Source organism: Salvelinus fontinalis, unplaced genomic scaffold (genome assembly GCF_029448725.1).
Source record: "Salvelinus fontinalis isolate EN_2023a unplaced genomic scaffold, ASM2944872v1 scaffold_0065, whole genome shotgun sequence".
Lineage (NCBI taxonomy): Eukaryota > Metazoa > Chordata > Actinopteri > Salmoniformes > Salmonidae > Salvelinus > Salvelinus fontinalis.
In genome coordinates this window covers 128347-149875 of record NW_026600274.1, presented here as the reverse complement: position 1 = coordinate 149875, position 21529 = coordinate 128347, and the positions used below count along the sequence as shown (strand labels likewise).

The 21529-nt window shown below is 46.6% G+C and overlaps 1 protein-coding gene across 2 annotated transcripts in view; it reads right to left on the bottom strand.

The window, feature by feature from the left end:
* The window catches only part of LOC129842778 (bifunctional apoptosis regulator-like), a 30724-nt gene that overhangs the window by 8066 nt on the left and 1129 nt on the right, over nucleotides 1–21529 (bottom strand). For both annotated transcript variants that reach the window (XM_055911424.1, XM_055911426.1), the window contains exons 2-6: nucleotides 17693–18022; nucleotides 11431–11529; nucleotides 6093–6192; nucleotides 2977–3146; nucleotides 2053–2197 (exon numbers count right to left, since the gene is read on the bottom strand). In XM_055911424.1, the coding sequence (XP_055767399.1) occupies nucleotides 2053–2197; nucleotides 2977–3146; nucleotides 6093–6192; nucleotides 11431–11529; nucleotides 17693–18022 (844 nt within the window). The remainder of the gene's footprint in view (nucleotides 1–2052; nucleotides 2198–2976; nucleotides 3147–6092; nucleotides 6193–11430; nucleotides 11530–17692; nucleotides 18023–21529) is intronic.

Sequence of the window (21529 nt, the reverse complement as noted above, 5' to 3'; positions counted from 1 at the left end):
GAGGAGAGGGGTAGACAGAGGGAGAGAGGAGAGGGGTAGACAGAGGGAGAGAGGAGAGGGGTAGACAGGAGACAGGAGAGGGGTAGACAGAGGGAGAGAGGAGATGGGTAGACAGAGGGAGAGAGGAGAGGGGTAGACAGAGGGAGAGAGGAGAGGGGTAGACAGAGGGAGAGAGGAGAGGGGTAGACAGAGGGAGAGAGGAGAGGGGTAGACAGAGGGAGAGAGGAGAGGGGTAGACAGAGGGAGAGAGGAGAGGGGTAGACAGAGGGAGAGAGGAGAGGGGTAGACAGAGGGAGACAGTTCAAACCATCATTAAACCCTAAATGACTCATCATCAAATGATGCACACAGCATTTCTTAATGGACTTCAACCAGAGCATATCAAGTATTTATTAAGTGTGCGTCAATAGCACCCTATAACCTATGTAGCGATATGGTCCAAAGTAGTGCACTACATAGGGAATACGGTGCCCTTCAAGATGCAGACTAGGTTTCTGTTAGCAGAAATACAGTGTGTCGAATTGCTAATGACATAGGACTGACAGTACATCACATTAGCATTAAAACAGCAGAAACTATGATATGTTGTGATATGTTAAGTTGTGATATGTTAAGTTGTGGTATGTTAAGTTGTGGTATGTTAAGTTGTGGTATGTTAAGTTGTGGTATGTTAAGTTGTGATATGTTAAGTTGTGATATGTTAAGTTGTGGTATGTTAAGTTGTGGTATGTTAAGTTGTGGTATGTTAAGTTGTGGTATGTTAAGTTGTGATATGTTAAGTTGTGATATGTTAAGTTGTGGTATGTTAAGTTGTGGTATGTTAAGTTGTGGTATGTTAAGTTGTGATATGTTAAGTTGTGATATGTTAAGTTGTGATATGTTAAGTTGTGATATGTTAAGTTGTGATATGTAAGCGATAATCAACGTGGTGTGTTCTACTGAAAATAATAAACAATGTGAAAGGTGTGTTCCACGACGAGCTAGCAGACAGAGTTGCGTTATATTCCAGAGAACCCATAGAGCCCCATAGAGTTGATTATCCCTTTAATATCATGGCTATAGTTGATTATCTCTTTAATACCATGGCTATAGTTGATTATCTCTTTTATACCATGGCTATAGTTGATTATCTCTTTTATACCATGGCTATAGTTGATTATCTCTTTAATACCATGGCTATAGTTGATTATCTCTTTAATACCATGACTATAGTTGATTATCTCTTTAATACCATGACTATAGTTGATTATCTCTTTAATACCATGGCTATAGTTGATTATCTCTTTAATACCATGACTATAGTTGATTATCTCTTTAATACCATGACTATAGTTGATTATCTCTTTAATACCATGGCTATAGTTGATTATCTCTTTTATACCATGGCTATAATTGATTATCTCTTTAATACCATGGCTATAATTTAACACAATTTTCCGGTAGAAATGTGTAGTGAAGTAGCTAGCAAGTTTACTAGATAGCTACAGTAGTTGCTGTGGTTACAGACAGACAGACTTGCTAGTTAAGCAGACCAAACCACTTATGAAAATCGAATTCAACAATACCAAATACTGTTTTCAATTCGACTGTTGCTATGAAAAGCAGCTTAAACAAAACATGTAAATCTACAGTCATTGAGTTCTACCACGCAAATATATTGGGAGTTATAGGGAAATAATGCACGCTCTAGAATGCCCTTCAAGCCAATCAGAAAGGATTATTCAACAATGCCATGGTATAATTAAGCAATAAGGCCCGAGGGGGTGTGGTATATGGCCAATATACCACGGCTAAGGGCTGTTCTTACGCATGATGCAACGCGGAGTGCCTGGATACAGTCATTAGCCGTGGTATATTGGCCATAAACCACAAAGGAGCCTTATTGCTATTATAAACTGGTTACCAACGTAATTAGAAGTGTAAAAATAAATGTTTTGTCATACCCGTGGTATACGGTCTGATATAACATGGCTGTCAGCCAATCAGCATTCAGGGATCGACCCAGGCAGTTTCTACGTTGATATAATACGTAATATTTCTGGTTTCTGTCACCTTGTACTCCCAGAGGTTCTGAGGTGGCTTGACCCCCAGTTCCTTGATCCTCTCCAGTTCAGCCAGCACCGCTCTCCTGTGGGCCTGGTTATCTATGTTATAGGGAGCTCTGGTCAGCTCCTCATCGCCAAGCATCAACAATAACCTGAGAGATATATCATAAAACCATTAAATAACCATAGGGAACTATGTTAACTCATCACTACCTAACAACAACAACCTGACCATGAAAGAAAGAGAGACAGAGAGAGACAGAGAGACAGAGAGACAGAGAGAGACAGAGAGACAGAGAGACAGAGAGAGAGACAGAGAGAGACAGAGAGAGACAGAGAGACAGAGAGAGACAGAGAGAGACAGAGAGAGACAGAGAGAGACAGAGAGAGACAGAGAGAGACAGAGAGAGACAGAGAGAGACAGAGAGAGACAGAGAGAGACAAAGAGAGACAGAGAGAGACAGAGAGAGACTGAGACTGAGACAGAGAGAGACTGAGACAGAGAGAGACAGAGAGAGACTGAGACAGAGAGAGACTGAGACAGAGAGAGACTGAGACAGAGAGAGACTGAGACAGAGAGAGACTGAGACAGAGAGAGACTGAGACAGAGAGAGACTGAGACAGAGAGAGACTGAGACAGAGAGAGACTGAGACAGAGAGAGACTGAGACAGAGAGAGACTGAGACAGAGAGAGACTGAGACAGAGAGAGACTGAGACAGAGAGAGACTGAGACAGAGAGAGACTGAGACAGAGAGAGACTGAGACAGAGAGAGACTGAGACAGAGAGAGACAGAGACAGAGAGAGACAGAGAGAGGGAGGAGCGAGAGGGAGGAGCGAGAGAGAGAGACAGAGAGGTCCAGGGCCCCAGGCGTTCCAACCAGAACAGAACCGTACTACAAACATACCACAAACTGTTAAACATTCCTCACCGTCCGTTAACGTTCTCCTGTAGGAATGGTTCTTTATAGAGAGAGGTCCATGCCCCAAGGTGTTCCAACCAGAACAGAACTTCCTCCGGCGTCCATTTTGACACAGGTTTACTGACCAAGAGGTCATGGACCCCATCTCCACTGGACCAGTGGTACACCAGAAACATCACCTGGTAGGAGAGACACACAGATAGGAGAGAAGTGAGACAGGTATGAGAGAGGTAGACAGTATGAGAAAGGTGAGACGGGTAGGATGGATAGGTAGGAGAGAGGAGAGACAGGTAGGAGAGAGGGGTAAGAGAGGAGTAAGAGATGAGACGGGTCGGAGAGAGGGGAGACGGGTAGGAGAGATGGATAGAAGAGAGGAGAGATGGGTAGGAGGGAAATGAGAGGAGAGACAGGTAGGAGAGAGGGGAGACGGTTAGGAGAGAGGGGAGAGACGGAGAGGAAAGAAGGAGAGGAGAGACGGGTAGGAGAGATGAGAGACGGTAGGAGAGAGGACAGGTAACAGACAGGTGTGAGAGAGGTGAGACGGGCATAGAATAGGACTAGAGATACTGTAGGAGACAGAAAGACGAGACAGAAAGTTAATTCCCACTAGTTTCGCACATATTAACATGAAGCATTCAGACTGTCATTCAAATAAACAGACAGACAGACACACGGTCACAGACAGACAGACAGACACAAGGTCACAGACAGACAGACATACAGACAGACACAAGGTCACAGACAGACAGACAGACAGACAGACAGACAGACAGACAGACACACTGCCACGCGGAAAGATACACACAGACGTTGCTCTCTTACTGCCACGTGGACAGAACAAACAGACAAAACCACACACACTGTGACCCTTCAACACCCCCCCCCCCAACCCCCATACCCACTTTGACCCTTTCTGCCACACGTAGAGAAAAGCAAGCTGACACACACACTGTGACCCTTCAACCCCCCCCCCCCAACCCACCACTACCCCCACACCCACTTTGACCCTTTCTGCCACACGTAGAGAAAAGTAAGCTGACACACACACTACAAGCATTCCTGTCCCACACACACACAGATTTGCAATTGTCCCTTATGTGCTTGTTATGTATACTCACTGACTCCTTCCCGTTGACCTCTCCCCAGGTCCCCCTCACTGACTCCTTCCCGTTGACCTCTCCCCAGGTCCCCCTCACTGACTCCTTCCTGTTGACCTCTCCCCAGGTCCCCCTCACTGACTCCTTCCTGTTGACCTCTCCCCAGGTCCCCCCCCACTGTCTCCTTCCCGTTGACCTCTCCCCAGGTCCCCCTCACTGACTCCTTCCTATTGACCTCTCCACAGGTCCCCCTCACTGACTCCTTCCTGTTGACCTCTCCGCAGGTCCCCCTCACTGACTCCTTCCTATTGACCTCTCCACAGGTCCCCCTCACTGACTCCTTCCTGTTGACCTCTCCCCAGGTCCCCCTCGCTGACTCCTTCCTGTTGACCTCTCCCCAGGTCCCCCTCACTGACTCCTTCCTGTTGACCTCTCCCCAGGTTCCCCTCACTGACTCCTTCCTGTTGACCTCTCCCCAGGCCCCCCCACTGTCTCCTTCCCGTTGACCTCTCCCCAGGTCCCCCTCGCTGACTCCTTCCCGTTGACCTCTCCCCAGGTCCCCCTCGATGACTCCTTCCCGTTGACCTCTCCCCAGGTCCCCCTCGCTGACTCCTTCCCGTTGACCTCTCCCCAGGTTCCCCTCGATGACTCCTTCCTGTTGACCTCTCCCCAGGTTCCCCTCGATGACTCCTTCCCATTGACCTCTCCCCAGGTTCCCCTCGATGACTCCTTCGTGTTGACCTCTCCCCAGGTCCCCCTCTCTGACTCCTTCCTGTTGACCTCTCCCCAGGTCCCCTTCACTGACTCCTTCCTGTTCATCTCTCCCCAGGTTCCCCTCGATGACTCCTTCCCGTTGACCTCTCCCCAGGTCCCCCTCACTGACTCCTTCCCGTTGATCTCTACCCAGGTCACGCTCACTGACTCCTTCCCGTTGATCTCTACCCAGGTCCCCCTCGCTGACTCCTTCTTGTTGACCTCTCCCCAGGTCCCCCTCACTGACTCCTTCCCGTTGATCTCTACCCAGGTCACGCTCACTGACTCCTTCCCGTTGATCTCTACCCAGGTCCCCCTCGCTGACTCCTTCTTGTTGACCTCTCCCCAGGACCCCCTCGCTGACTCCTTCCCGTTGATCTCTACCCAGGTCCCCCTCGCTGACTCCTTCTTGTTGACCTCTCCCCAGGTCCCCCTCACTGACTCCTTCCCGTTGATCTCTACCCAGGTCACGCTCACTGACTCCTTCCCGTTGATCTCTACCCAGGTCCCCCTCGCTGACTCCTTCTTCTTGACCTCTCCCCAGGTCCCCCTCTCTGACTCCTTCCTGTTGACCTCTCCCCAGGTCCCCTTCACTGACTCCTTCCTGTTCATCTCTCCCCAGGTTCCCCTCGATGACTCCTTCCCGTTGACCTCTCCCCAGGTCCCCCTCACTGACTCCTTCCTGTTGACCTCTCCCCAGGTCCCCCTCACTGACTCCTTCCCGTTGATCTCTACCCAGGTCACGCTCACTGACTCCTTCCCGTTGATCTCTACCCAGGTCCCCCTCGCTGACTCCTTCTTGTTGACCTCTCCCCAGGTCCCCCTCACTGACTCCTTCCCGTTGATCTCTACCCAGGTCACGCTCACTGACTCCTTCCCGTTGATCTCTACCCAGGTCCCCCTCGCTGACTCCTTCTTGTTGACCTCTCCCCAGGTCCCCCTCACTGACTCCTTCCCGTTGATCTCTACCCAGGTCACGCTCACTGACTCCTTCCCGTTGATCTCTACCCAGGTCCCCCTCGCTGACTCCTTCTTGTTGACCTCTCCCCAGGTCCCCCTCACTGACTCCTTCCCGTTGATCTCTACCCAGGTCACGCTCACTGACTCCTTCCCGTTGATCTCTACCCAGGTCCCCCTCGCTGACTCCTTCTTGTTGACCTCTCCCCAGGTCCCCCTCACTGACTCCTTCCCGTTGATCTCTACCCAGGTCACGCTGGGAAAAAAGGCTTCTAACCACAAGGCTCTTTTCCTAGTTAAACCCAGTCTCTCTCTTACCGCGACACAGGTGAGTGCAGTGAGGACTCCAGAGAAGAACCCTCCTGCTCCTCTACCAGGACTGGTCTTGGGGATTCCTCTGGCTGCCTGATCACCATACCTACAGACAAGTTACACACAGACAGGTTAGACACAGACAGACAGGTTACACACAGACAGACAGGTTACACACAGACAGACAGGTTACACACAGACAGACAGGTTACACACAGACAGACAGGTTACAGACAGACAGGTTAGACAGGCTACAGACAGGTTACAGACAGACAGACAGGTTAGACAAGCTACAGACAGGTTACAGGACAGACAGACCGGTTACAGACAGGTTACAGGAAGACATGTAACAGACAGGTTACAGATAGACCGGTTACAGACAGACAGACAGACAGGTTAGACAGGCTACAGACAGGTAACAGAATGGTTACAGGAAGACCGGTTACAGCCAGGTTACAGGAAGACTGGTTACAGACAGACAGACAGGTTAGACAGGCTACAGACCGGTTACAGGAAGACATGTAACAGACAGGTTACAGATAGACCGGTTACAGACAGACAGACAGACAGGTTAGACAGGCTACAGACAGGCTACAGACAGGCAACAGACAGGTAACAGACTGGTTACAGGAAGACCGGTTACAGACAGGTTACAGGAAGACCGGTTACAGACAGACAGGTTAGACAGGTTACAGACAGACAGGTTAGACAGGCTACAGACATGTTACAGGCCGGTAACAGACAGGTTACAGGACGACCGGTTACAGACTGGTTACAGGAAGACAGGTTACAGAAAGACAGGTTACAGAAAGACAGGTTACAGAAAGACAGGTTACAGAAAGACAGGTTACAGAAAGACAGGTTACAGAAAGACAGGTTACAGAAAGACAGGTTACAGAAAGACAGGTTACAGAAAGACAGGTTACAGAAAGACAGGTTACAGAAAGACAGGTTACAGAAAGACAGGTTACAGAAAGACCGGTTACAGACAGACATACAGGTTAGACAGGCTACACACAGACTGACAGGCTACAGACATGTAACAGACAGGTTACAGGAAGACCGGTTACAGACAGGTTAGACACAGACAGAGAGGTTAGACCGGTTACAGACAGGTTACAGACCGGTAACAGACTGATTACAGGAAGACCGGTTACAGGAAGACCGGTAACAGACTGGTTACAGGAAGACCGGTAACAGACTGGTTACAGGAAGACCGGTAACAGACTGGTTACAGGAAGACCGGTAACAGACTGGTTACAGGAAGACCGGTAACAGACTGGTTACAGGAGGACCGGTAACAGACTGGTTACAGGAAGACCGGTAACAGACTGGTTACAGGAAGACCGGTAACAGACTGGTTACAGGAAGACCGGTAACAGACTGGTTACAGGAAGACCGGTAACAGACTGGTTACAGGAAGACATGTAACAGACAGGTTACAGATAGACCGGTTACAGACAGACAGACAGGTTAGACAGGCTACAGACAGGCTACAGACAGGCAACAGACATGTAACAGACTGGTTACAGGAAGACCGGTAACAGACTGGTTACAGGAAGACCGGTAACAGACTGGTTACAGGAGGACCGGTAACAGACTGGTTACAGGAAGACCGGTAACAGACTGGTTACAGGAAGACCGGTAACAGACTGGTTACAGGAAGACCGGTAACAGACTGGTTACAGGAAGACCGGTAACAGACAGGTTACAGGAAGACCGGTTACAGACTGGTTACAGGAAGACCGGTAACAGACTGGTTACAGGAGGACCGGTAACAGACAGGTTACAGGAAGACCGGTTACAGACTGGTTACAGGAAGACCGGTAACAGACTGGTTACAGGAGGACCGGTAACAGACTGGTTACAGGAAGACCGGTAACAGACTGGTTACAGGAGGACCGGTAACAGACAGGTTACAGGAAGACCGGTAACAGACAGGTTACAGGAAGACCGGTAACAGACAGGTTACAGGAAGACCGGTTACAGACTGGTTACAGGAAGACCGGTAACAGACTGGTTACAGGAGGACCGGTAACAGAGGGGCCCTAGGTATGAGCAACATGTTTATACAGCTGGGGTTCCATGCTATCAAGTGTCTCAGAGTAGGACTGCTGATCTAGGATTGTGTTGAGTCAAGTTCTTCCACACTGATCTCGCCAAACCATATCTGTTTGGACCTCGCTTTGTGCATGGGGGCACTGTCATGCTGAAACAGGAAAGGGCCTTCCACAAACTGTTGGAAGCACAGAATCGTCTAGAATGTCATTGTATGCTGTAGCGTTGAGATTTCGCTTCGCTGGAACTAAGGAGCCCGAACCATGAAAAACAGACCATTATTCCTCCAACAAACTTTACAGCTGGCACTATGCTTTGGTGTATGTAGTGTTAACCTGGCATCCGCCAAACACTGATTCATCTGTGGGACTGCCAGATGGTGAAGCGTGATTCATCACTCCAGAGAACGCGTTTCCACTGCTCCAATGGCGGCGAGCTTTATACCACTCCAGCCGACGCTTGGCGTTGCGCATGGTGATCTTAGGCTTGTGTGCGGCTCCATGGAAACCCATATCGTGAAGCTCTTGTGTTGACGTTGCTTCCAGAGGCATTTTGTAACTCTGTAGTGAGTGTTGCAACCGAGGAGGATTTTTATGTGCTTCAGCTCTCGGCGGTCCCGTTCTGTGAGCTTGTGAGGCCGACCGCTTCACATCTGAAAAGGTGGCACGACGGTGCCACGTTGACAGTCAGAGCTCTTCATTAAGGCCATTCTACTTACAATGTTTTTCCTATGGAGATTGCAAAACTCTACGCTCAATTTTATACACCCGTCAGCAACGGGTGTGGCTGAAATAGCCGAATCCACTAATTTGAAGGGGTGTCCACATACTTCTGCAGATACAGTGCATTCAGAAAGTATTCAGACCCCTTCCCCTTTTTCCACATTATGTCACAGCCTTATTCTAAAAAGGATTAAATAAAATATTTTCCTTATCAATCTACACACAATACTCCATAATGACAAAGCTAAAATAGGTTTAGAAATGTTTGCAAATGTATTTTTGAAATCCCTTATTTACATAAGTATTCAGACCCTTTGTTATGCGACTCAAAATTTAGCTCAGGTGCATCCTGTTTTCATTGATCATCCTTGAAATGTTTCTACAACTAGATTGGAGTCCACCTGCGGTAAAAATCAATGGATTGGACGTGATTTGGAAAGGCACACACCTGTCTGTATAAGGTTCCACAGTTGACAGTGCATGTCAGAGCAAAAACCATGCCATGAGGTCAAAGTAATTGTCCGTAGAGCTCCGAAACAGGATTGGCACAGATTTCGGGAAGGGTACCTTAAACATTTCTGTAGCATTGAAGGTCCCTAAGAACACAGTGGCCTCCATCATTCTTAAATGAAGGACGTTTGAAACCACCAAGACTCTTCCTAGAGCTGGCCGCCCGGCCAAACTGAGCAGTCGGGAGAAGGGCCTTGGTCAGGGAGGTGACCAATAACCTGATGGTCACTCTGACAGAGCTCCAGAGTTCCTCTGTGGAGATGGGAGAACCTTCCAGAAGGACAACCATCTCTGCAGCACTCCACCAATCAGGCCTTTATGGTAGAGTCGCCAGACAGAAGCCACTCTTCAGTAAAAGGCACATGACAGCCCATTTGGAGTTTTCCCAAAAGGCACCTACAGACTCTCAGACCTGATGAAACATGATTCTTTGGTCTGATGAAACCAAGATTGAACTCCTTGGCCTAAATGCCAAACGTCATGTCTGGAGAAAACCTGGCACCATCCCTATGGTGAAGCACGGTGGTGGCAGCATCATGCTGTTTTTCAGTGGCAGGGAGACTAGTCAGGATCGAGACAAAGATGAACGGAGCAAAGTACAGAGAGATCCTTGATGAAATCCTGAGCGCTCTGGAGCAGGTTGTCAGACTGGGGCAAAGGTTCACCTTCCAAAGGGACAACGACCCTAAGCGCAAAGCCAAGACAACGCAGGAGTGGCTTTGGGACAAGTCTCTGAATGTCCTTGACTGCCCAGCCAGAGCCCAGACTTGAACCCGATCGAACATCGCTGGAGCAGCAAATGCTCCCCATCTAACCTGACAGAGCTTGAGAGGATCTGCAGAGAAGAATGGGAGAAACTCCCCAAATACAGGTGTGCCAAGCTTGTAATGCTGTAATGCTGTAATCGCTGCCAAAGGTGCTTCAACAAAGTACTGAATAAAGGGTCTGAAAACTTACGTAAATGTGACAGTTTTTTATTAATAATTTAATGAGGAAAAAAAACAATTTGATCAATTTTAGATTAAGGCTGTAACCTAACAAAATGTGGAAAAAGTCAAGGGGTCTGAATACTTTCCGAAGGCACTGTATATGTACAGTACCAGTCAAAAGTGTGGACACACCTACTCATTCAAGGGTTTTTCTTTATTTTTACTATTTTCTACATTGTAGAATAATAGTGAAGACATCAAAACTATGAATTTGTGGAATTTCTTTCCTTCTTAATGCCAAGAGTGTGCAAAGCTGTCAACAAGGCAAAGGGACAATCTTTGAACAATCTCAAATAGGCCAGCTGGCTCTGAGTGTGTTAGTACGGTACCTCTGAAAGGCCAGCAGGCTCTGAGTGTGTTAGTACGGTACCTCTGAAAGGCCAGCAGGCTCTGAGTGTGTTAGTACAGTACCTCTGAAAGGCCAGCAGGCTCTGGGTGTGTTAGTACAGTACCTCTGAAAGGCCAGCAGGCTCTGAGTGTGTTAGTACAGTACCTCTGAAAGGCCAGCAGGCTCTGAGTGTGTTAGTACAGTACCTCTGAAAGGCCAGCAGGCTCTGAGTGTGTTAGTACGGTACCTCTGAAAGGCCAGCAGGCTCTGGGTGTGTTAGTACGGTACCTCTGAAAGGCCAGCAGGCTCTGGGTGTGTTAGTACGGTACCTCTGAAAGGCCAGCAGGCTCTGAGTGTGTTAGTACGGTACCTCTGAAAGGCCAACTGGCTCTGAGTGTGTTAGTACGGTACCTCTGAAAGGCCAGCAGGCTCTGAGTGTGTTAGTACGGTACCTCTGAAAGGCCAGCAGGCTCTGAGTGTGTTAGTACGGTACCTCTGAAAGGCCAACTGGCTCTGAGTGTGTTAGTACGGTACCTCAAAGGCCAGCAGGCTCTGAGTGTGTTAGTACGGTACCTCTGAAAGGCCAGCAGGCTCTGAGTGTGTTAGTACAGTACCTCTGAAAGGCCAGCAGGCTCTGAGTGTGTTAGTACAGTACCTCTGAAAGGCCAGCAGGCTCTGAGTGTGTTAGTACAGTACCTCTGAAAGGCCAGCAGGCTCTGGGTGTGTTAGTACAGTACCTCTGAAAGGCCAGCAGGCTCTGGGTGATCTTGGGGTTCCTCAGGATCTCTGCTCTCCTCCTACCCACCACCTCTGAGAACAGGCGCTCTACTGCATCTCTGAGAGAGGGAGGGGGCGGGTAGAAAGGATGGAGGAGGTGGAGGGAGAAGGAGGGGTAGAGGAGGGATTGGGGTAGAGGAGGGATTGGGGTAGAGGAGGGAGAGGGGTAGAGGAGGGAAGGGGTAGAGGAGGGAAGGGGTAGAGGAGGGAGAGAGAGCGAGAAGGGAAGGGTGGAGAGAGGAGGGAGAGAGAGGGGTAGAGGATGGAGAGAGGAGGGGATGAGAGAGAGCGAGAAGGGAAGGGTGGAGAGAGGAGGGAGAGAGAGGGGTAGAGGATGGAGAGAGGAGGGGATGAGAGAGAGCGAGAAGGGAAGGGTGGAGAGAGGAGGGAGAGAGAGGGGTAGAGGAGGGGATGAGAGAGGGAGGAGTAAAAGGTAAGAAAGAAAGTTGATATGAAAACCAATAGAACAAGAAGAGAAAATCAGGTTAATGGGATGAAGAAGTCTATAAAATAAATTGTCCGTGTTTACATGGATGGATTTTGGCAAGCCTACCTTGGAGTAACACATGCCTCATTATTTGAAGTTAAACATAAAGTAAAAAGCGTCACATTGCAAAGTGGTGGGTGACGCGCTGATACCCTGCCTACCACTGACTGTAGCCCAGGTCTGCCCAACCCACTTCCTGGAGATCTACTGTCCTGTAGGTTCAGCCCAACCCACTTCCTGGAGATCTACTGTCCTGTAGGTTCAGCCCAACCCACTTCCTGGAGATCTACCGTCCTGTAGGTTTTCAGCCCAACCCTCTTCCTGGAGATCTACCGTCCTGTAGGTTTTCAGTCCAACCCTCTTCCTGGAGATCTACTGTCCTGTAGGTTTTCAGCCCAACCCACTTCCTGGAGATCTACTGTCCTGTAGGTTTTCAGTCCAACCCTCTTCCTGGAGATCTACTGTCCTGTAGGTTTTCAGCCCAACCCTCTTCCTGGAGATCTACTGTCCTGTAGGTTTTCAGTCCAACCCTCTTCCTGGAGATCTACTGTCCTGTAGGTTCAGTCCCTCTTCCTGGAGATCTACTGTCCTGTAGGTTATCAGTCCCTCTTCCTGGAGATCTACTGTCCTGTAGGTTTTCAGTCCAATCCTCTTCCTGGAGATCTACTGTCCTGTAGGTTTTCAGCCCAATCCTCTTCCTGGAGATCTACTGTCCTGTAGGTTTTCAGTCCCTCTTCCTGGAGATCTACTGTCCTGTAGGTTTTCAGCCCAATCCTCTTCCTGGAGATCTACTGTCCTGTAGGTTTTCAGTCCAACCGTCTTCCTGGAGATCTACTGTCCTGTAGGTTTTCAGTCCAACCCTCTTCCTGGAGATCTACTGTCCTGTAGGTTTTCAGTCCCTCTTCATGGAGATCTACTGTCGTGTAGGTTTTCAGTCCAACCGTCTTCCTGGAGATCTACTGTCCTGTAGGTTTTCAGTCCAACCCTCTTCCTGGAGATCTACTGTCCTGTAGGTTTTCAGTCCAACCCACTTCCTGGAGATCTACTGTTCTCTAGGTTCAGTAATGTGGTATATTGATAAATTTAATATATTTTGTGACCTCATTCTTTTAATCAAAAATAGCCGGGACAAAATGTTCAGCTGCCCCTTTAAGGGCGGCAGGTTACCGTGGTAACGGGGCCACTCGAGTCTTGTCATGTGTGTCTGTGTGTGTGAGATTTGGGATCTGACTGGCGCGTCTCATTGGCTATCAGTTGAAGCAGCACTCAAACTAACGTTGAAAAACAACCGCACAATGTAAATAGCCAAGAAACACCAGGACAAAGTCTCACTTTGTAGACTTGAGAGAAATTAGACCAACTTTTGTGCCTCTGAGCCGCACCTCCAAAAACATGAATCCATCAGCACGTCCCTCATTGCACAGCTCCCCTGCCAGGCAGTATTACTGTGTGTGGCGGGATCTAGGAACCCTATTTCTTCCTAATTAACAGCCCTGAAACTAAACAGCAGAAACACTTTGAAAACAGGTACCTACCACTACCTAAACCTACCACTACCTAAACCTACCACTACCTAAACCTACCACTATCTAAACATACCACTACCTAAACCTACCACTACCTAAACCTACCTATACCTAAACCTACCACTATCTAAACCTACCACTATCTAAACCTACCTAAACCTACCACTATCTAAACCTACCTAAACCTACCACTATCTAAACCTACCACTATCTAAACATACCACTACCTAAACCTACCACTACCTAAACCTACCACTATCTAAACCTACCTAAACCTACCACTATCTAAACCTACCTAAACCTACCACTATCTAAACCTACCACTACCACTACCTAAACCTACCACTACCTAAACCTACCACTATCTAAACCTACCTAAACCTACCACTATCTAAACCTACCTAAACCTACCACTATCTAAACCTAAACCTACCACTATCTAAACCTACCTAAACCTAAACCTACCTAAACCTCCCACTATCTAAACCTACCACTACCTAAACCTACCTAAACCTACCACTATCTAAACCTACCACTATCTAAACCTACCTAAACCTACCACTATCTAAACCTACCACTACCTAAACCTACCACTACCTAAACCTACCTAAACCTACCACTACCTAAACCTACCACTATCTAAACCTACCTAAACCTACCACTATCTAAACCTACCACTATCTAAACCTACCACTATCTAAACCTACCACTATCTAAACCTACCACTATCTAAACCTACCTAAACCTACCACTATCTAAACCTACCTAAACCTACGACTATCTAAACCTACCACTATCTAAACCTACCTAAACCTACCTAAACCTACCACTATCTAAACCTACCTAAACCTACCACTATCTAAACCTACCACTATCTAAACCTACCACTACCTAAACCTACCACTACCTAAACCTACCACTACCTAAACCTACCTAAACCTAAACCTACCACTACCTAAACCTCCCACTACCTAAACCTACCTAAACCTACCACTACCTAAACCTACCACTATCTAAACCTACCACTACCACTACCTAAACCTACCTAAACCTACCACTACCTAAACCTACCACTATCTAAACCTACCTAAACCTACCACTACCTAAACCTACCACTATCTAAACCTACCTAAACCTACCACTACCTAAACCTACCACTACCTAAACCTACCTAAACCTACCACTACCTAAACCTACCACTATCTAAACCTACCTAAACCTACCACTATCTAAACCTACCTAAACCTACCACTATCTAAACCTACCTAAACCTACCACTATCTAAACCTACCTAAACCTACCACTATCTAAACCTACCTAAACCTACCACTATCTAAACCTACCACTATCTAAACCTACCACTATCTAAACCTACCTAAACCTACCACTATCTAAACCTACCTAAACCTACCACTACCTAAACCTAAACCTACCACTACCTAAACCTACCACTATCTAAACCTACCTAAACCTACCACTACCTAAACCTACCACTACCTAAACCTACCACTACCTAAACCTACCACTATCTAAACCTACCTAAACCTACCACTATCTAAACCTACCACTATCTAAACCTACCTAAACCTACCACTATCTAAACCTACCACTATCTAAACCTACCTAAACCTACCACTACCTAAACCTACCACTACCTAAACCTACCACTATCTAAACCTACCTAAACCTACCACTACCTAAACCTACCACTATCTAAACCTACCTAAACCTACCACTATCTAAACCTACCACTACCTAAACCTACCACTATCTAAACCTACCACTACCTAAACCTACCACTATCTAAACCTACCACTACCTAAACCTACCACTATCTAAACCTACCTAAACCTACCACTATCTAAACCTACCTAAACCTACCACTATCTAAACCTACCTAAACCTACCACTATCTAAACCTACCTAAACCTCCCACTACCTAAACCTAAACCTACCACTACCTAAACCTACCTAAACCTACCACTATCTAAACCTACCACTACCACTACCTAAACCTACCTAAACCTACCACTACCTAAACCTACCACTATCTAAACCTACCACTATCTAAACCTACCTAAACCTACCACTACCTAAACCTCCCCGCATTTGGCAGGTGGTGGGTGTTGTTAATTGTATGCCCTGCCTACCGCAGTAGGATGTTGACTTTGGCGAAGCCCTCCCACTCCTCTCTGACCTCTGATATCTTAGCTCGACCTATACATTCACCATACAGAGAGGATAGTAGTGATGGAGGGAGGGGGGGGGACAAATTGATAGTTACATATCAGGGTATTATTTTTGACCATATATGGTATTGTTTTGACAGTATCGCAGTATTATTTCTGCACTAGTTGGCTGTACCTGCACCCAAACTACAGTATTATTTCTGCACTAGTTGGCTGTACCAAAACTACAGTATTATTTCTGCACTAGTTGGCTGTACCTAAACTACAGTATTATTTCTGCACTAGTTGGCTGTACCTGCACCTAAACTACAGTATTATTTCTGCACTAGTTGGCTGTACCTGAACCTAAACTACAGTATTATTTCTGTACTAGTTGGCTGTACCAAAACTACAGTATTATTTATGCACTAGTTGGCTGTACCAAAACTACAGTATTATTTCTGCACTAGTTGGCTGTACCAAAACTACAGTATTATTTCTGCACTAGTTGGCTGTACCTGCACCTAAACTACAGTATTATTTCTGCACTAGTTGGCTGTACCTGCACCTAAACTACAGTATTATTTATGCACTAGTTGGCTGTACCTGCACCTAAACTACAGTATTATTTCTGCACTAGTTGGCTGTAACTGCACCTAAACTACAGTATTATTTCTGCACTAGTTGGCTGTACCCAAACTACAGTATTATTTCTGCGCTAGTTGGCTGTAACTGCACCTAAACTACAGTATTATTTCTGCACTAGTTGGCTGTAACTGCACCTAAACTACAGTATTATTTCTGCACTAGTTGGCCGTACCTAAACTACATTATTATTTATGCACTAGTTGGCTGTACCTGCACCTAAACTACAGTATTATTTCTGCACTAGTTGGCTGTACCTGAACCTAAACTACAGTATTATTTCTGCACTAGTTGGCTGTACCTAAACTACAGTATTATTTCTGCACTAGTTGGCTGTACCTAAACTACAGTATTATTTCTGCACTAGTTGGCTGTACCTGCACCAAAACTACAGTATTATTTCTGCACTAGTTGGCTGTACCTGAACCCAAACTACAGTATTATTTCTGCACCTGCACCAAAACTACAGTATTATTTCTGCACTAGTTGGCTGTACCTAAACTACATTATTATTTATGCACTAGTTGGCTGTACCTGCACCTAAACTACAGTATTATTTCTGCACTAGTTGGCTGTACCTGAACCTAAACTACAGTATTATTTCTGCACTAGTTGGCTGTACCTAAACTACAGTATTATTTCTGCACTAGTTGGCTGTACCTGCACCCAAACTACAGTATTATTTCTGCACTAGTTGGCTGTACCTGCACCTAAACTACAGTATTATTTCTGCACTAGTTGGCTGTACCTAAACTACAGTATTATTTCTGCACTAGTTGGCTGTACCTGCACCAAAACTACAGTATTATTCCTGCACTAGTTGGCTGTACCTAAACTACAGTATTATTTCTGCACTAGTTGGCTGTACCTAAACTACAGTATTATTTCTGCACTAGTTGGCTGTACCTGCACCTAAACTACAGTATTATTTCTGCACTAGTTGGCTGTACCTGAACCTAAACTACAGTATTATTTCTGCACTAGTTGGCTGTACCTGCACCCAAACTACAGTATTATTTCTGCGCTAGTTGGCTGTACCTGCACCTAAACTACAGTATTATTTCTGCACTAGTTGGCTGTACCTGCACCCAAACTACAGTATTATTTCTGCACTAGTTGGCTGTACCTGAACCCAAACTACAATATTTTTCCTTCATATCTGCCTCTCCATCTTTTTAAATAGTGAGCCAATTTGTTTTCAGCACTTTTATTTCCATGACTGATCTAAACTCGTTCACCGTAGTTAGGTGCCGATACGATATGTATTGTGATTGTCACATTGTAATACATATGGTATCGGCACCTAAGTAGGGTGATAATATGGTGAGGTCTCTGGCAGTTCCCAGCTCTAGAGAGTAGAACCAGTACGTCAAGTTCATGTACTCTAGTACCTTACCTCAGCAGGATGTTGACTTTGGGGAAGCCCTCCCACTTTTCCCTGCACTCAGGACACTCAGTCTTCCTACTAGACTCCCACCAGAGAGCCAGGCAGTGGCGGCAGAAGCTGTGACCACAGTTCAACGTTGTCGGGTTTACCAGGACGTCGTAGCAACAGTGGCACCCAAACTGGTCCTCGCTGATGAAGGGGCCGGCAGAGGGCCGGGGGTACGGAGAGGGAGGGGGGTCAGAGGTCACAGGAGGGGTTAGGGGGGAGGAGAGATCGGAGAGAGGGTTGGGGACGGGGGCAGCAGCAGCCCCCCCCTCCATCTGCTGGATCATCTGGGGTCTGGAAGAGAGAGAGAACCAAAGCATAAGTGAGAGGGGGACAGAGGAGAGAGAGAGAGCGCAAGAGAGAAAGAGAAGTGTGAGAGAAAGAAGTGTGAGAGTGAGCGCGAGAGAGAAAGAGTGCGAGAGAGAAAGAGAAGTGTGAGAGTGAGCGCGAGAGAGAAAGAGTGCGAGAGAGAAAGAGAAGTGTGAGAGTGAGCGCGAGAGAGAAAGAGTGAGAGACAAAGAGCGAGAAAGAGAATATAGGTTGTAAAAAAAAACGTTCACTATTTGCACATCGTTACAACACTGTATATCTACATAATATGACATTTGAAATGTCTTTATTATATTGGAACTTCTGTGAGTGTAATGTTTACTGTTTTGTTTATTATCTACTTAATTTGCTTTGGCAATGTTAACATATGTTTCCCATGCCAATAAAGCCCTTGAATTGAATGAGAGCGAGAAGAAAAAGAAAGAGCGAGCGCAAGAGAGAGACAGACAGAAAAACACAAACAAAGAGACAGAGAGACAGAAAGAAAGGCAGAGAGACAGAAAGGGTAAGGCAGAGAGACAGAAAGGGTAAGGCAGAGAGAGACAGAAAGAGAAAGGCAGAGAGAGACAGAAAGAGAAAGGCAGAGAGACAGACAGAAAGAGAAAGGCAGAGAGAGAAAGACAGAAAGAGAAAGGCAGAGAGACAGAAAGAAAAAGGCAGAAAGAGAAAGGCAGAGAGACAGAAAGAGAAAGGGAGAGAGAGAGACAGAAAGATAAAGGGAGAGAGAGAGACAGAAAGAGAAAGGGAGAGAGAGAGACAGAAAGAGAAAGGGAGAGAGAGAGACAGAAAGAGAAAGGGAGAGAGAGAGACAGAAAGAGAAAGGGAGAGAGAGAGACAGAAAGAGAAAGGGAGAGAGAGAGACAGAAAGAGAAAGGGAGAGAGAGAGACAGAAAGAGAAAGGCAGAGAGACAGAAAGAGAAATGCAGAGAGACAGAAAGAAAAAGGCAGAGAGAGAAAGGCAGAGAGACAGAAAGAGAAAGGGAGAGAGAGAGACAGAAAGAGAAAGGGAGAGAGAGAGACAGAAAGAGAAAGGGAGAGAGAGAGACAGAAAGAGAAAGGGAGAGAGAGAGACAGAAAGAGAAAGGGAGAGAGAGAGACAGAAAGAGAAAGGGAGAGAGAGAGACAGAAAGAGAAAGGGAGAGAGAGAGACAGAAAGGGAGAGAGAGAGACAGAAAGGGAGAGAGAGAGACAGAAAGGGAGAGAGAGAGACAGAAAGGGAGAGAGAGAGACAGAAAGGGAGAGAGAGAGACAGAAAGGGAGAGAGAGAGACAGAAAGAGAAAGGGAGAGAGAGAGACAGAAAGAGAAAGGGAGAGAGAGAGACAGAAAGAGAAAGGCAGAGAGACAGAAAGAGAAAGGCAGAGAGAGAGACAGAAAGAGAAAGGCAGAGAGACAGAAAGAGAAAGGCAGAGAGACAGAAAGAGAAAGGCAGAGAGACAGAAAGAGAAAGGCAGAGAGACAGAAAGAGAAAGGCAGAGAGACAGAAAGAGAAAGGCAGAGAGACAGAAAGAGAAAGGCAGAGAGACAGAAAGAGAAAGGCAGAGAGACAGAAAGAGAAAGGCAGAGAGACAGAAAGAGAAAGGCAGAGAGACAGAAAGAGAAAGGCAGAGAGACAGAAAGAGAAAGAGAGAAAGAGAAAGAGAGAGAGACAGAAAGAGAAAGAGAGACAGAAAGAGAAAGAGAGACAGAAAGAGAAAGGGAGAGACAGAAAGAGAAAGGCAGAGAGACAAATAGAAAGGCAGAGAGACAAATAGAAAGGCAGAGAGACAGAAAGAGAAAGAGAGAGACAGAAAGAGAAAGGGAGAGACAGAAAGAGAAAGGGAGAGAGACAAACAGATAGAGGGAGAGAGAGACAAACAGATAGAGGGAGAGAGAGACAAACAGATAGAGGGAGAGAGAGACAGAAAGGGAGAGAGACAAACAGATAGAAGGAGAGAGAGACAAACAGAAAGCGGGAGAGAGAAACAGATAGAGGGAGAGAGACAAACAGATAGAGGGAGAGACAGAAAGAGAAAGGGAGAGAGACAGAAAGAGAAAGGGAGAGAGACAGAAAGAGAAAGGGAGAGAGACAGAAAGAGAAAGGGAGAGAGAGACAAACAGATAGAGGGAGAGAGAGACAAACAGATAGAGGGAGAGAGAGACAAACAGATAGAGGGAGACAGAAAGAGAAAGGGAGAGAGACAAACAGATAGAGGGAGAGAGAGACAAACAGATAGAGGGAGAGAGACAGAAAGGGAGAGAGACAAACAGATAGAGGGAGAGAGAGACAAACAGAAAGAGGGAGAGAGAAACAGATAGAGGGAGAGAGAGACAAACAGATAGAGGGAGAGAGAGACAGAAAGGGAGAGAGACAAACAGAAAGAGAAAGGGAGAGACAGAAAGAGAAAGGCAGAGAGACAAACAGATAGAGGGAGAGAGAGACAAACAGATAGAGGGAGAGAGAGACAAACAGATAGAGGGAGAGAGAGACAAACAGATAGAGGAGAGAGAGACAAACAGATAGAGGAGAGAGAGACAAACAGATAGAGGGAGAGAGAGAGAAAGGCAGAGACAGACAGATAGAGGGAGAGAGAGAGAAAGGCAGAAAGAGACAAACAGATAGAGGGAGAGAGAGACAAACAGATAGAGGATGAGAGAGAGAAACAGATAGAGGGAGGGAGAGAGAAACAGATAGAGGGAGAGAGAGAGAAACAGATAGAGGGAGAGACAGACAAACAGATAGAGGGAGAGAGAGAGACAAACAGATAGAGGGAGAGAGAGACAAACAGATAGAGGGAGAGAGAGAGAGACAGATAGCGGGAGAGAGAGAGAAACAGATAGAGGGAGAGAGAGACAAACAGATAGCGGGAGAGAGAGAGACAAACAGATAGAGGGAGAGAGAGAGAAACAGATAGAGGGAGAGAGACAGAAACAGATAGAGGGAGAGAGAGACAAACAGATAGAGGGAGAGAGAGAGAGACAGATAGAGGGAGAGAGAGACAAACAGATAGAGGGAGAGAGAGAGAGAGAGAGACAGATAGAGGGAGAGAGACAAACAGATAGAGGGAGAGAGACAAACAGATAGAGGGAGAGAAAACTATGAACTGTGTGAGACCTCAATTGGCACCTTATTACCTCAAATCAAAGTGTATTGGTCCTTTACACAGATGTTCAATGTTATCGCAGGTGCAGCAAAATGCAAACCTTTCTAGCGCCAACAGTGCAGTAATAACGAGCAATACACACAATCCAAAAGCAGGAAAAAAAACAAGAAATATCATAACGACTACTTTTGACCAGAGCCCAGGGCCCATAGCATAGGCACTCCTCCATAGCCCTATGGGCCATGGTCAAAATGTGTACACTCATTATACTAGGAAATAGGTTGCAATTTGGGACGAAAAATGTCAAAATATTACAGAATAACTGTCTTTGAGTTCTGGCGATGTATTTTATAGCTAATAAAGTTATTACTACTACGACAGGAAGCCACT